Raw genomic sequence first — 13,102 nt, 5'->3', positions numbered from 1 at the left:
AACTTATACCGTATTTTCTGTAAGAACTTCTAATGCTTCATCATAACACCATAGCCTTGTACGTTTACCAGGCACATTTGATTCTTGTTGAACAATATCTCTACCCATTTGTTGTAGCAAGTCATTCATCCATAAATTGTCAAATTCAACACTTATGAGACACATATCAATAAGTTTTGGAATACCAGAATCCGGATATAAATTGCAGCCAGCTAAGATATCCACAACATAATTTTTGGATAATCCTTTGAAGAAACATGCAATATCAAGGAAAATATCCTGTTCATTTTTGTCCAATCCATCAAAACTTACTTTTAGTATTTTTTGAATTTCTTTGTTAGGAATATTCTTATACTTTTCTAATTCACTTTCCCATTGGCGAATGTTTCTTCCGCGTAAATCTGAACCTACGGTTTGTAGAGCTAGTGGAAGGCCATTGGTATAACATATGAATTGATTTGTAAGTTGTAAATAATCTGCCTCAGGTTTGTCTTTGTTGAAGGCACACTTACTAAAGAGTTGAAGAGCTTCATGTCGATCCAATTGCACAACCTCGTAGATTAAAGAATCAATTTCAAGAGTGGCTAGCACATGTTTGTCTCTTGTGGTTATAATAACTCTACTTCCATTAGCAAGCCAATCGCATTTTCTGAGAAAATTTTCTACTTGGCCCAATTTATCCACATCATCAAGAATCAAAAGAATCTTTTTACTCGAAAGTCTATCTTTGATCACATTGATTCCTTTGGATGTACTATGCACCTCAAATTCTTTGCTCCCTAAGATCTCAGAAAGAAGTTTCTCTTGTAGTTTGATTATCTTATGATCTGTTCTTGAATTTTCTCTTACATTCATTAGGAAGCTACTTCCTTCAAATAGATCAGCAACTCTATTATAAACAGCTTTTGCAATTGTAGTCTTTCCTATTCCTCCAAGGCCATGAATTCCAACCACGTGAACATCATTTGACTTAATATCTAAAAGATTTTCTACAAATTCTGCACGAAAATCTACTCCAATTGGGTATTTAGCAACAAATAACTTTGTGCGATTTAATTTGGTACTTGATACCACTCTAATTATTTCTTGGATAGGCTGATATTCAAGAAAACTGCCAGTTGTAGAGCGTAGAAAACATAATTAGACCAGTTGGAAATATAAATACAAAAATGAACTAAATTCAAGATGATTAGATGTGTGACTTACAAGTGATACATTTTTTAAATTAAGTAAATGTGCATGTAACTCATAGTCATAGATTTAAGACGATAATTAATTTGAGACTTAAATGTGCATTTTTCTTCTTCTTTTGAGTCCTAATTCTCTCTCTCTCTCTCTCTCTCTCTCTCTCTCTCTCTCTCTCTCTCTCTCTTCTATTTGTTCTTCTCCTCATGCCACTTGCTGCCCCTTCATCCTACGTCACTAGCCCATTTATAATACTTTAAAAATGAAATGATTTAGAAAATTTGCAAATTATTAAGTTGATGAGCCTTGATTTAAATCACACTTCCTTTTCTCACAAGTGCGGGTGAAAGGTAAAATCATCGGATGAAAGCACATTAGATATATTTGTAATTTACAAATCAAGTAAAAATATAAAAATAAACCTTCTATTTGTGCTGGCCTTTAATGCCTTAGTAGTGACAGTGCTCTTAGTGGCTTAGTAGATAGTAATAGCAAATATTATCGTAATAAAATATTTTCCTAATTTGGTATTTAGTCGTCATAACAAAACCATCAGAGGTTTGAAAGCTATAAAAAGAACAAGATTAGTGTTAGATACATACCCATTCTCATAATGCCACCCAGACAAACTAGCTGCTTCACATAAAGTTGCCCTCCACCTCAACACTTTCTCAATGTTATTCTCGATTTTTTTTTCATGTGTAGTTAGTGCTAATCCAAAACTACCTTCCTGCTTGCGTACTTCAGATGGATCCACTTTGTAAAAAACTGGTAAAACTTTTTGTCCATTTTTCTTACACTCAAGAATCTCGATAAGTTCTTCGAGGCACCAAGTGGAAAATGCATAGTTTTGAGAGAATATGATAATTGAAATCATTGATGATTTAATGGCTTTAATAAGTTCCGCTGAAATTTCTTCACCTCTTTGGAGATCTTCATTATCAATGAAGGTGTTGAAACCTTTGTCACACAAGGCTTGATATAAATGGCTAGTAAAACCATGGCGAGTATCTTCACCTTTAAAACTCAAAAAGACGTCATAGTCCCCCTTGTGAGTGGAAGAAGAAAAGGAGTCTCCCTCATCGGTCGGGAAAGCTGCCATCAAGATCTATGAGGAGAAGATTGGAAAGATCAAAGATGTGATGAAATGAGAAGTACAAGAGATGAGTAAACCACACCCCAAAAAAGAAAAAGAAAAAGTGTCTTTTGACAAAGAGCAATTTGAATGGAATGCTCAGGTGGAATGAACAAATTAGGAAGGGGAATAGGAATGAAGGCCTTGAAGAAGAGCCTTTAAATCAACAACAACATAAACAAAGACCCAAATGCAAATTGAGAAAAAGGGAAAAACTGAGAGAAAGTACATGTAGAGTGGAGAAAGATCAACGATGGGGTTTGGGTCGGTAACAGCTCGAAGATGGGGCGTGGCTTGCTTGGGTCGGTGATGGCTTATTGAGCAAAGAGCTTCGGTGAGTATGATGTATGAACGGAGCTGGACTTTGAAGATGGGTGAGGAGGATGAGGAATCAGGTTGGCAATGGTGCGTAGGGTCGACGGTGAGGATGATGGATGAATGGAGCTGGGCTTCGAAGATGGGTGGGAAGGACGATGAATTGGGTTGGCAATGGTGAAAAAGAGCGCTCAGGTTGAATGAACAACTAGGAAGGGGAATAGGAAAGGCCTTTATAGTAGAGAAATTCCTACGCGTCTTCAGTTTTCCTAAGAAGTTAGGTAGAAATTGCAAACCAGTGTCTTTTTGTTTTTGACTCACCGGGTCTGTTTGGATTGAGCTTATTTTTTGCTGAAACTGAAAACATTGTAGCAAAATAATTTTTAAATGTATGAATAATACCGTGGGACCCATTTTAATATTTTTTAATGTGTGAATTGTGTATGCACAGTGCGTGAACAGTGCATACACTGTTCATGAACAGTAAATATTGTCTCTTAAAGTCAACAAATGCGGGCAAAAAAAAAAAGAAAAAAGAGAGAGGAGAAAACGCGCTTTGAAAACGCAGACGCCGGATTAATTGCTATCCAAACCCACACACCGTCTCTATTCCATAGAAAAAGAAAAAAAAAGTAGTTTTAGACTACCTCAACCTCTTCCTCGAAGTTTCCGTCGTGCAATCTTTCCAACCGGTCCCACGCGGTTTCAACTTTCCTTCCAACAAGTTAAAGTTGATTTGATCCATCACATTTCACTCTCACGGGTACGAAGGTTCTGATCGGAAACTTGGAAGGTGTGATAAATTAGTTGGGTTTAAGATTGAAAAGTTTTGACATAATTATTAATTGATTTTTCATTTCTAATGATATTAACATGACTAATGTTAGAATTACAAACTATTTTATAATATTTTTATAAAATGTTGAAGTGCCCAATCTCTTATTGATTTTGTCTAGGCCTACCATTAATATCACTTTTTCATTTACTAATAATCAACCACCACATCAACAGTTTGTAAATTTTTTTGTAAAATAGTTTGTATCTCTAATGTTATTCATATTAACAAATATATTGAAGATAGAGTGTCAATTGTCAATGATTCTAGTCTCTCTTTTTTTTTTTTTCGTAGAGTACCAATTATTTTTTAACAAAGATTCTTTCAAAATTAGTTTGAAAAGAAACTCTTTAAATTTTTTATATGTCTTTATATTAAGAGTAAATTTTAAAAATCTAACATCTGAATTTTTTATATGTCTTTATATTATATTCTCATGCTTGCAAAATTTCAATAAAACTTAAAGAAAAAATGCAAAACAATGGCTTTTTGTTTTAGAATTTCCTAAGAAGTTAAGTAGAAATTGCAAAACAATGACTTTTTGTTTTAGACTTTTCTCAAAAGTTAACTAGAAATTGCAAAACAGTGACTTTTTGTTTTAGACTAAGGATTTATTTGGTATACATGTTTAAACATATGTTTTCAGTTTTTAAACAACATTATACATATTTTCACACATTTTTTCACTCACACGTATTTCTAAAAAATATAAATAATGTTACTAGAACAACATTACCAAATGAGCCCTTAGGGTCCGTTTGGTACGTGTGTTTAAACACGTTGTTTAAACACTGTTGTTTAAAACACGTACCAAATAGACCCTAAGTCTTTCTAACCAACGGTCCCATGAAATTTCAGCTTTCCTTCCAACGAGTTTAAGTTCGTTCCATCACATTTCACTCTCACGTGTACGAAGTTTCTTATTAAAAACTCGGAAGGTGAGATAAATTAATTAGTTGGGTTAAGATTGAAAAGTTTTGACATAACTATTAATTTATTTTTCATTTCCAATAATATTAACAAGAGTAATGTTACCGTCACAAATTATTTTACATGGTTATGAATGGATTGAATAACAAGGATATGGACTAAAGTATGAAATTCTGTCCTCGGGTATTTCGTCCGAGGAATTTAGTGTTCTTATTATTTCTTTAGTGCTAGGTTACAAAGGTTTTTAAGATCATGCAAATTGCTACCATATTCCTTTTTTTTTTTTTTTCTTCTTCTTTTCCTGGAGGATTTCTCACATTATATATCCCCCTCCAGTCGATTTTGGCCCTCCATCTGTTGATCATGCAGGTTACTACTTGAGTGCCTGTCCCACCAGCCACCTTCCCAAACCTTCAGTGAGTTACAACAACCAAGACCGCACTGTTCAAGGGTCATTTCCTCATTAATGCAGCCAAAACGTTAGTTGTGGGCATTTAATGCGGATGTGACATTTTCTCCTTGAACTATTCCTACACCATGCTCCCGTGGCTGTCCTACAGTACTCGTTCTTTTTCTTGGGTCGCTCTGGGAGGCTGCCGTTGATGGTGGGCCATTCTTCCCTACTAGGATCTAGGTTGGCCGAGGACAGAATTGTCCTCGGCGATGTTTTTGGGCCACTTGGGCTTTCTTTATTCGTCCTCAGCCATTCCTTCCTCCTCGGCGTGGGCCTTGGGCTTAGTATGAGGTGGGCCAGGGTTGTTAAATTCTTGGACTCCACAATAGCCCCTCAAAATTCTGCTGTCGGCTCCTCGGACGGAGAGGGGGATTTTGGTGTCCTCGAGCCTTTATCATGGCTGGTCAAGTCTTGTCCTCCGTCAGTGCTAGAGCCTCTTCGCTTGTCCAAGGCTTGTTCCTGGTGCTTCGGTATACAGAGCACGCCCTCATTAAATTCTGGTGGCTCTGTGCTCCCCACGTTCAATGGTGTGATGGTAATCTATTGGTGGGGTTTCTTTAACTTTATGGGCAGGAAAACCCGCTTGGTTATTTTTAATTGGAGGTATAAATACCCATTTGAATCGATTTGTCTCTTTACTTTTGCACTCAAGAGTTTTTGCACACATATCCTGAGTTCAGTCAAATCTCCAGCCAAACTCACGTCTCTTTTCAACATAAAAAGCCTGTCCGAGGAGCTTTTCCTCATTTCTGTAAGTTTTCTTCTCTCTCTAACTCGCATTTTCTCTCTTCTAAGTTTCTTTTCCTCTTACTCCTTTCCTTCTTTTGCCTTCCCTGAGTCTTTTTAGCCGTTTCTAGGGATGGGTAAATTAAAAAAGTTGGTTAAGTCCGAAGAGGCGATGGAAAAATTCATCGCCGATTATAGGATACCCCCTAATGTAGGTTTGAGGTACTATGAGGAAGGGGAGTGGCAGTTTAGGAGGCAAGAGGGTGAAGTAGTGATTCCCCTAATCACCTTCATAGAAGGCGGCGTGAGAATCCCTATAGGGCCGGTGATGAGGGATTACCTTAGGCATTTTCGATTAGCTCCCACCTAGTGCGCTGCCAACGTGTTTAGGATCCTGGGTTGTGTGGATGCTTAAAACGAGAAAATGGGGTTAAGGTTAACCCATCACGATGTAAACTGGTACTACAACCTCCAACACCTGAAGGGTAAATCTTACTATATGAAGACGAGGGACAATAAGGTTTGACTTATTCAGTACCTCCCAGAGACCAGCAAAGGGTTAAATAAGGACTTTCTCATTGTGTCTGGGGAGTGGCACGATGACCTTCATTGCCAAATAGAGGAGGGGGAACCAGGTGTGGTATCGAGAGTAGGAGAGGGATAATCTTTTGTGCCATCATAATTTGCATTGTTCGGTTACTAATATGAATATGTTTTCTTTTTGCAGATCCACACACCTTTGAACGACACTTTCACCTGGTCAACCGGGAAGATTTAGAAAGGTCTTTGTAAACGAAGCTGACAACCAAGTCAGGGCCGCCCACAAGATCCTAGGGTATGATCCCATCCAGAAATCATTCCCCGCTCCGAAGCACGTGATCAGAACTAACGATCCTCGGCTTCAAAAAATCACTATAGCAGAACACGAGTTTTTGCTTCCCGAGGGATCTCTTATCCCAGAAGGCGTCCTGTTGGCAGGCCTTTCTTCATTTCATCAAGCAGCGGAGGCTGAGGGTGATTTGGGTCCGTCCAAGGACGAATTTGGTGCATTCAACCAAGTTAATCAATCCGAGGATCCCTTTGGTGACTTGGGCGACCCCGATTTGACAAAAGTAGATCTCCTATCAGTAGGGACTTCTTCTTAGGCCGAGATGGGTTATAAGATAAAACCTCCGACCAGCTTACTTGATTTGATTGAGGGCCAACTGGGGAAGGACGCACTGAGGAGGTCACAATCCAAACTTCCTCCTCCTTCACCCCAGCCTCAGCCTGCTCAAACGAGGGCATCTTCCACCCAATTACAACCATCGTCTCGTCGGTCCAGGCTTCCTCCCTCTTCCCAGTTGACTCTGCCTCCTCGGCCTGAGGCCGCCAATCCAGAAAGAAAGAGGACTTCCAAAGGCAAGGAGCCCATGGATGGGGGAAAATATCGCTCCTCTCAGGAGGAAGATGAAGCCCTACGAGCTTCAAAGCAATTAAAAATCGGGCACTTAGGCCAAGAAAAGGAGGTCGCCGCTCAGTCCAAGCCCCAGGCCTGGCTTCCTACCCTAATGCTCCACGGGGAGCCATTGATGAACAACGCCTCCCTTAGGGACTTCCGAGGGGGCGAAGGCACCTACATGGCTAATGCATTGGAAAGGACCCTGCTACTTCCCGCCGATATGGCCAAGCTGGGGAATTTGAGGAGGCAGGAGGTCTTTCTCAACATCAAGAGGTACTTGGGCATGGTAAGATTTCTAACACTTGTGTGACTCCGTTGATTTTTGTTCCTTGGTTTCCAACTTACCGTATGCTTGTTTCAATTGACAGGTTGTCCAGGCCACTTATAGGCTAGAAGAGGATGCTAAGGAGCAGAGCAGGTTCATGGAGCTTGAGCGTGACAAGCGCTTGGACACTACACAGACCCTTAAAAACTTCGAGGCCGATCTCTTGAAAGCAAGGGAGGAGCTGAAGGAGATGACGAGGGCCCGAGATAGCGCTGAAGCAGGCCTAGTTGGCGTTCAGAAGTAGGCTAAGGACTAAACAAGGTGCCTACTCGAGGCCGAGGATCAGTTGAAGATTGCCAAGGAGCAAATAACTGATTTGAAGAAGAAACTGGCCGAGGCAGAGGAGGCCAAGAACATTGCTGAGTGGGCTAGGGATGAGGCCTTGAGGGCAAAGGCAGAGGCGGAATTCGCCAGAACGGAGGCTAAGAGCTCCAAGGAGAAAGCCGAGGAGGAGGCTTATGACTTGGGAGTGGCTGAGACCCAGGCCACTCTCAAGGCTCAAGTACCTGGAGTATGCAGGCTCTACTGTTCCCAGGTTTGGAATGAAACCCTTAAACAAGCTGGGGTTGAGGCTTCATCCGATCTGTGGAAGGTGGAGAATGTATACTACCCTCCAACCATCCGTGAAACTGCCTTTGCCAGTTTCGAGGCTGAGGTTGCTCCTGAGGAGGCTAAGGCTGCTTGGCTTGAAACTGCTCTAGCCATAACCGCTCATAATGAGCCAGCCGAGGAGGGTGAGCTTCCTGGGGCAACAGAAACACAGGAAAACCTGAACCCTAAAGCGCCCCAGAAGACTGCAGAGTCTACAGCTGATGCTCAGGCCCCTCATGCCAAGGAGCTAGCTCTCTCGATTCAACCCCTTCAAACTGTTCCCCTTAGTGAGGGCTCCAAGGGTCCTGAGGTCATTTCTACTCAGCTCTCCAAGGATGGAATCAAGATAAAGCTGAAGAAATAGGTCGTCTAGCTTCTGTTTTAGTTTTGCCTCCTTTTATTTATTTATTTTTTATTTTTTATTGGCATCATTGTAATTAAACTTTTAGATTAAATGTATGAAATTCCTTTCTTTACATTATGTGTTTATTGTTATTATTATTATTATTATTATTAGTGTGAATCTCGTGTTTCATGAGTTGGTTATCCTAATGGGTAAAAATGGTTATGTGCATACCACATCTGAAATTAGACTTTTAAATTCCAATTCACTAGCATTAAGGGGACACTTAGTTTGCGTTTGCTTACATCTTTAGGGGACAGGGGCCGAGTAGATGATCCAGGGTACCGAGTGTATATTTAGGCTATATTTGCAACTTGCACGAATGCTTGATCATGTTAATTTCTTCAATGGTTGTGGTCTGAGGGTTCGCCCAGCATTTGGATTCTACCTGCCACCTAAGCTCTTGCTAGAAGTAGTTAGTTTCCCCATAGGTTTGAGTCCGAGGACCATGCAAGACCTTGATTCTGTCTAGTACTTAGATGGTTGCCGAAATACAAGACATATAACCATAATAGACTTAAAATTTGAATTAGAGAAATGCTTTTATTAATAATAACACCTTCTCAGGTTATTTACATTCCATGGACGAGGTACAGATTTTTCATCTATGTCCTTTAAGTAGTATGCACCTATTCCCGCTATTGAAGTAATTCGGTATGGTCCTTCCCAGTTAGGTCCAAGCTTTCCCCAGGATGGGTTCTTAGCAGCACCCACAACTTTCCTCAACACTAAGTCCCTTGGTGCTAGCGGTCTAAGCTTCATATTGGCATCATATCCCTTCTTGAGCTTCTGGTGGTAATAGGCCAACTGGATCACTGCCTTCTCTCTTCGTTCATCGATCAGATCTAGGTTCTTCCCTAGTAATTCATCATTATTGTTTGGGGTGAAGGAGTTTGTCCTCAGCGTTGGGAAGCTTGCCTCTAGAGAGATAATAGCCTCGGCCCCATAGGTCATGGCAAAAGGTGTCTCCCCTGTTGACCGCCGTGGTGTAGTCCGATAAGTCCATAAGATGTGCGGCAGCTCTTCTACCCATCTTCCCTTGGCGTCATCCAGTCTCTTCTTTAGCCCATTGACTATGACCTTGTTGACAATCTCGGCCTGTCCATTTCGTTGAGGATAAGTTGGAGTTGAGTACCTGTTAGTGATCCCCAGTTCGCAACAGTATTTTCTAAAGGCTTTGCTGTCAAATTGGAGTCCATTATCTGAAATGAGGGTACGAGGGACCCCGAATCGTGTAACAATATTTCTCCAGATAAATTTCTTAACATCCACATCTCTGATGTTGGCCAATGGCTCTGCTTCGACCCATTTGGTGAAGTAATCTATTCCGACCAACAGATATCTCTTATTTCCTACTACCTTAGGGAAAAGGCCTACAATATCCAGCCCCCACTAGACGGATGGCCATGGACTGGATAAAGGGTTGAGGACCCCTTCTGGCTGATGAATATTTGGGGCAAACCTTTGGCACTGGTCACACTTCTTAACATATCCCAAGGCTTCCTTCTGCATCCCTGGCCACCAATATCCCTGGGTAATGGCTCGGTGCGACAGAGATCTTCCTCCTGTGTGACTCCCACAAATCCCTTCGTGCAGCTCTTCAAGTAGTAATTCTGATGCTTCAGGGTGAACATGCAGTAAATATGGCCCAGAATATGAGCGCTTATACGATTTGTGGTCTTCGGACAACCAGAACCGAGGGGCGTTTCTTCGTATTTTTTCAGCCTCTGACTTCTCCTCGGGCAAAATATCATCTTTGAGGAACCTCACTATAGGGTCCATCCAGTTAGGACCCATTCTAACCTCATGGATATGAACCATGCCCTTTGCAACCTCATTTGCTCTATCCAGATGCTCGACAAGAATAATTCAAGGCAGACCCCCTGCTGAGGAGGTAGCAAGCGTGGCCCATAAATCTGCATAAGTGTTTCCACTTCTGGAGACATATGACAGGCTGAAAAGGTCGAAGTCTGACTGCAAGCGTTTAACCTGGCTTAGGTACTCTTGCATCCTCGCATCTCTGGCTTTGAACTCTCCCTTTACCTGGCCCACTACTAGTCTCGAGTCCAGGAAATCTCTACTCCTTTTCCTCCCATCTTCTACACCATGGCCATTCCTTGTAACAAGGCCTCGAATTCGGCTTCGTTGTTCGTGGCCGAGAACCCAAGTCTCAGGGATTTCTCTATGATAGTCTTCTCAGGAGATATTAGGACTAGCCCCACTCCGGACCCCTTTTGATTTGCTGTGCCATCAACGTACACCTTCCAACATGAGGGTCCTGGCGTAGAGATTACTCCAACCGATTTTCCATCCATGTTGCGCTCCTTGGCTACTATTTCTACTAGTGGTTTAGCAAATTCAACCACCAAGTCAGCTAGGACCTGGCCCTTTATGGAGGTCCAAGGCATGTACTTGATGTCAAAAACTCCCAGAATTGTGCTCCATATGGCAATCCTTCCAGTGTAATCAACGGTCCGAAGTATGGACTTCAAAAGTAGTTGGGTTAGAACAACCACTGTGTGGGCTTGGAAATAATGGGGAAGCTTTCGCGTAGCATTGACCACAGCTAGTATGGCTTTCTCCAAGGGTAAGTATCTGACCTCAGCTTCGTGCAGCAACTTACTCACGTAATAGACTGGCTTTTGAAGGCCATTGTCATCCCGTATTAGCACTAAACTCACGGCATAGGGGGCCATAGCAATATATGCGTATAGGACTTCATCGGCCTCAGGACTAGACATGATAGATGGCTGGGATAGGTATTCCTTGAGTTGCTGGAAGGTCGCAATACAATCCTCGGACCACTCAAATCCTTTCCACTTGTTAATCAAGAGATAGAATGGTCTGCATCTATCCATCGATCTGGAAATGAATCGATTCAGGGCTGCGATCATTCCAGTAAGCTTTTGGACCTCCTTGGTGTTTTGCGGTGGTTTTAAGTTATTAATAGCCTTGATCTAGTTAGGGTTCACCTCAATTCCCCTATGAGTAACCATGTAGTCTAAAAATTTTCTTGATCCCACGCCGAATGAGCATTTGGAAGCATTTAGGCGCAGCTTATGCTTCCTTAAGACATCAAAGGTGCTGCCGAGGTCTCCTAAATACTCGGACACCACTTTACACTTCACCACCATATCATCAACATAGATTTCGATACTCTTGCCCAACTGCTGCTCGAACATTCTTGTCATCATCCTTTGATAAGTGGACCCTACGTTCTTCGGACCGAACGACATTACCTTGTAGTGGTAGTTCCCAGTAGGTGTCATGAAGGCTGTCTTCTCCTGATCCTCCAGGGCTAGTGGTATTTGATGATAGCCTTGAAAGGCATCTAAGAAACTCATCCGAGGATGGCCTACTGTTGCATCCACCAGCTGGTCTATCCGAGGCATGGGGAATGAGTCTTTTGGGCATGTTTTATTTAGGTCCATGAAGTCTACACAAACCCACCATTTTTCACTTTTTTTCTTGACCACCACGGTGTTGGCCAACCATTCGAGGTAAAAAACCTCTTTGATAGCCCCTGCATGCTTAAGCTTTGCCACTTCGTCCCTAATCGCATCGGCGTGCTCTCTTGATGGGCGACGAGGTGGCTGCTTCTTGGGAGTGATGGACGGGTTGACATTGAGATGGTGACAGATGAAGGCTGGATCAATCCCGAGAGCATCACAAGCATCTCATGCAAATACGTCAATATTTCTTTTGAGAAACTCAATCAACTCATCCTTCTCCTGAAGGGGTAGCTGAGCCCCCACCCGAAAAAACTTCTCTAGGTCATCACCAATAACCACCTCCTCTAGATCTTTGCATTTCGCCTCCTTGGCAGCTGTATCAGGAGGCGACACCGAGGCCCTTGATTGCTATAAATTCTTTTTAGCGGAGGCCGAGGGATCTGCATCGAGCCGATGTGAGATGGCAGTCACCACAAACTGCCTTGTCATGGATTGGTAACCACGGATTTTGAGAACCTGGTCCTCTGACGGGAATTTCACCTTCTGATGCAACGAGGAAGCGACAGCCCCTAAGGTATGGAGCCAGGGTATACCGACGATGGCTATATAGGGGGAATAGGTGTCCACCACTATAAAGCTCACCTCCACTATCTCTGGGTCAGTCCGGATGGGCAGCCTAATCATGCCCTTTGGAATAACAGCTTTCCCGTCGAAACTCATCAAAGGAGAGCTATAGGGCACTAAATCTTCCCGTTTTAACCTCAGCCCCTTGTAGAGGTCGGGGTATATAACCTCTGCAGCATTGCCGCCATCCACCATCACTCTTTTCACATTGCAGTCCCTGATTCTGAGAGTGATCAACAGCGCATTGTCATGGGGCTGGGTGGTTCTAATCTTGTCTTCTTCTAAAAAACTTAAGATTGGGCGAAAATTCATTCTGGCCCTCTTCGACCCTAGCTGGGACTCCTCGGCAGGCAGCTGAGTCACGGATAACACTCGTGAAGGGTGCATGCCTGTTCTTCCTAGCGCGGCTAGGATTACATTGATTGTCCCCACGGGTGGCCTTAAGGCAGTATCTTTCTGGGGTTCCTGGTGGGTCTGGCCTTGATGACCCTCGGAATGATGTAGAAGGTGCTTCAGCTTTCCTTCTCGGTCTAGCTGGTCCAGATAGTTCTAGAGGTTCATATAGTTCTCCGTGGTATGTCCGTGGTCCTAGTGGTATTGGCAGTAAAAGTTCTGATTGTGCCTCGTGGACTTTCCCGCCATCTTATTCAGCCACTTAAAGTATGGCTCGTTCTTGATTTTCTCCA

The 13,102-nt window shown here is 42.5% G+C and overlaps 2 protein-coding genes across 2 annotated transcripts; both read right to left on the bottom strand.

Annotated features, from left to right (window-relative positions):
- Positions 1–3: 3 nt before the first annotated feature.
- LOC115968446 (TMV resistance protein N-like) lies at positions 4–2,287 on the bottom strand. Its single transcript, XM_031087845.1, has 2 exons — positions 1,736–2,287; positions 4–1,095 (listed from the first exon to the last, which is right to left on the bottom strand). The coding sequence occupies exons 1-2, from the start codon at positions 2,285–2,287 to the stop codon at positions 4–6; spliced, it is 1,644 nt and encodes a 547-aa protein (XP_030943705.1).
- Positions 2,288–12,200: 9,913 nt separating this feature from the next.
- LOC115968444 lies at positions 12,201–12,728 on the bottom strand. Its single transcript, XM_031087839.1, has one exon. The coding sequence runs from the start codon at positions 12,726–12,728 to the stop codon at positions 12,201–12,203; it is 528 nt and encodes a 175-aa protein (XP_030943699.1).
- Between the last annotated feature and the right edge of the window lie 374 nt (positions 12,729–13,102).

Source organism: Quercus lobata, chromosome 11 (genome assembly GCF_001633185.2).
Source record: "Quercus lobata isolate SW786 chromosome 11, ValleyOak3.0 Primary Assembly, whole genome shotgun sequence".
Lineage (NCBI taxonomy): Eukaryota > Viridiplantae > Streptophyta > Magnoliopsida > Fagales > Fagaceae > Quercus > Quercus lobata.
Note: the sequence above shows the minus strand (reverse complement) of the source record. Positions and strands in the feature narration are given on the sequence as shown.

Excerpts from the sequence above, each read along its gene's own strand:
- LOC115968444 (XM_031087839.1), bottom strand. The coding sequence starts at position 12,728 with ATGAATTTTCGCCCAATCTTAAGTTTTTTAGAAGAAGACAAGATTAGA.
- LOC115968446 (XM_031087845.1), bottom strand. The coding sequence starts at position 2,287 with ATGGCAGCTTTCCCGACCGATGAGGGAGACTCCTTTTCTTCTTCCACT. Across the intron at positions 1,096-1,735 it reads TAGCTTTCAAACCTCTGATG|CCTATCCAAGAAATAATTAG; the intron begins GTTTTGTTATGA and ends CTTGAATATCAG.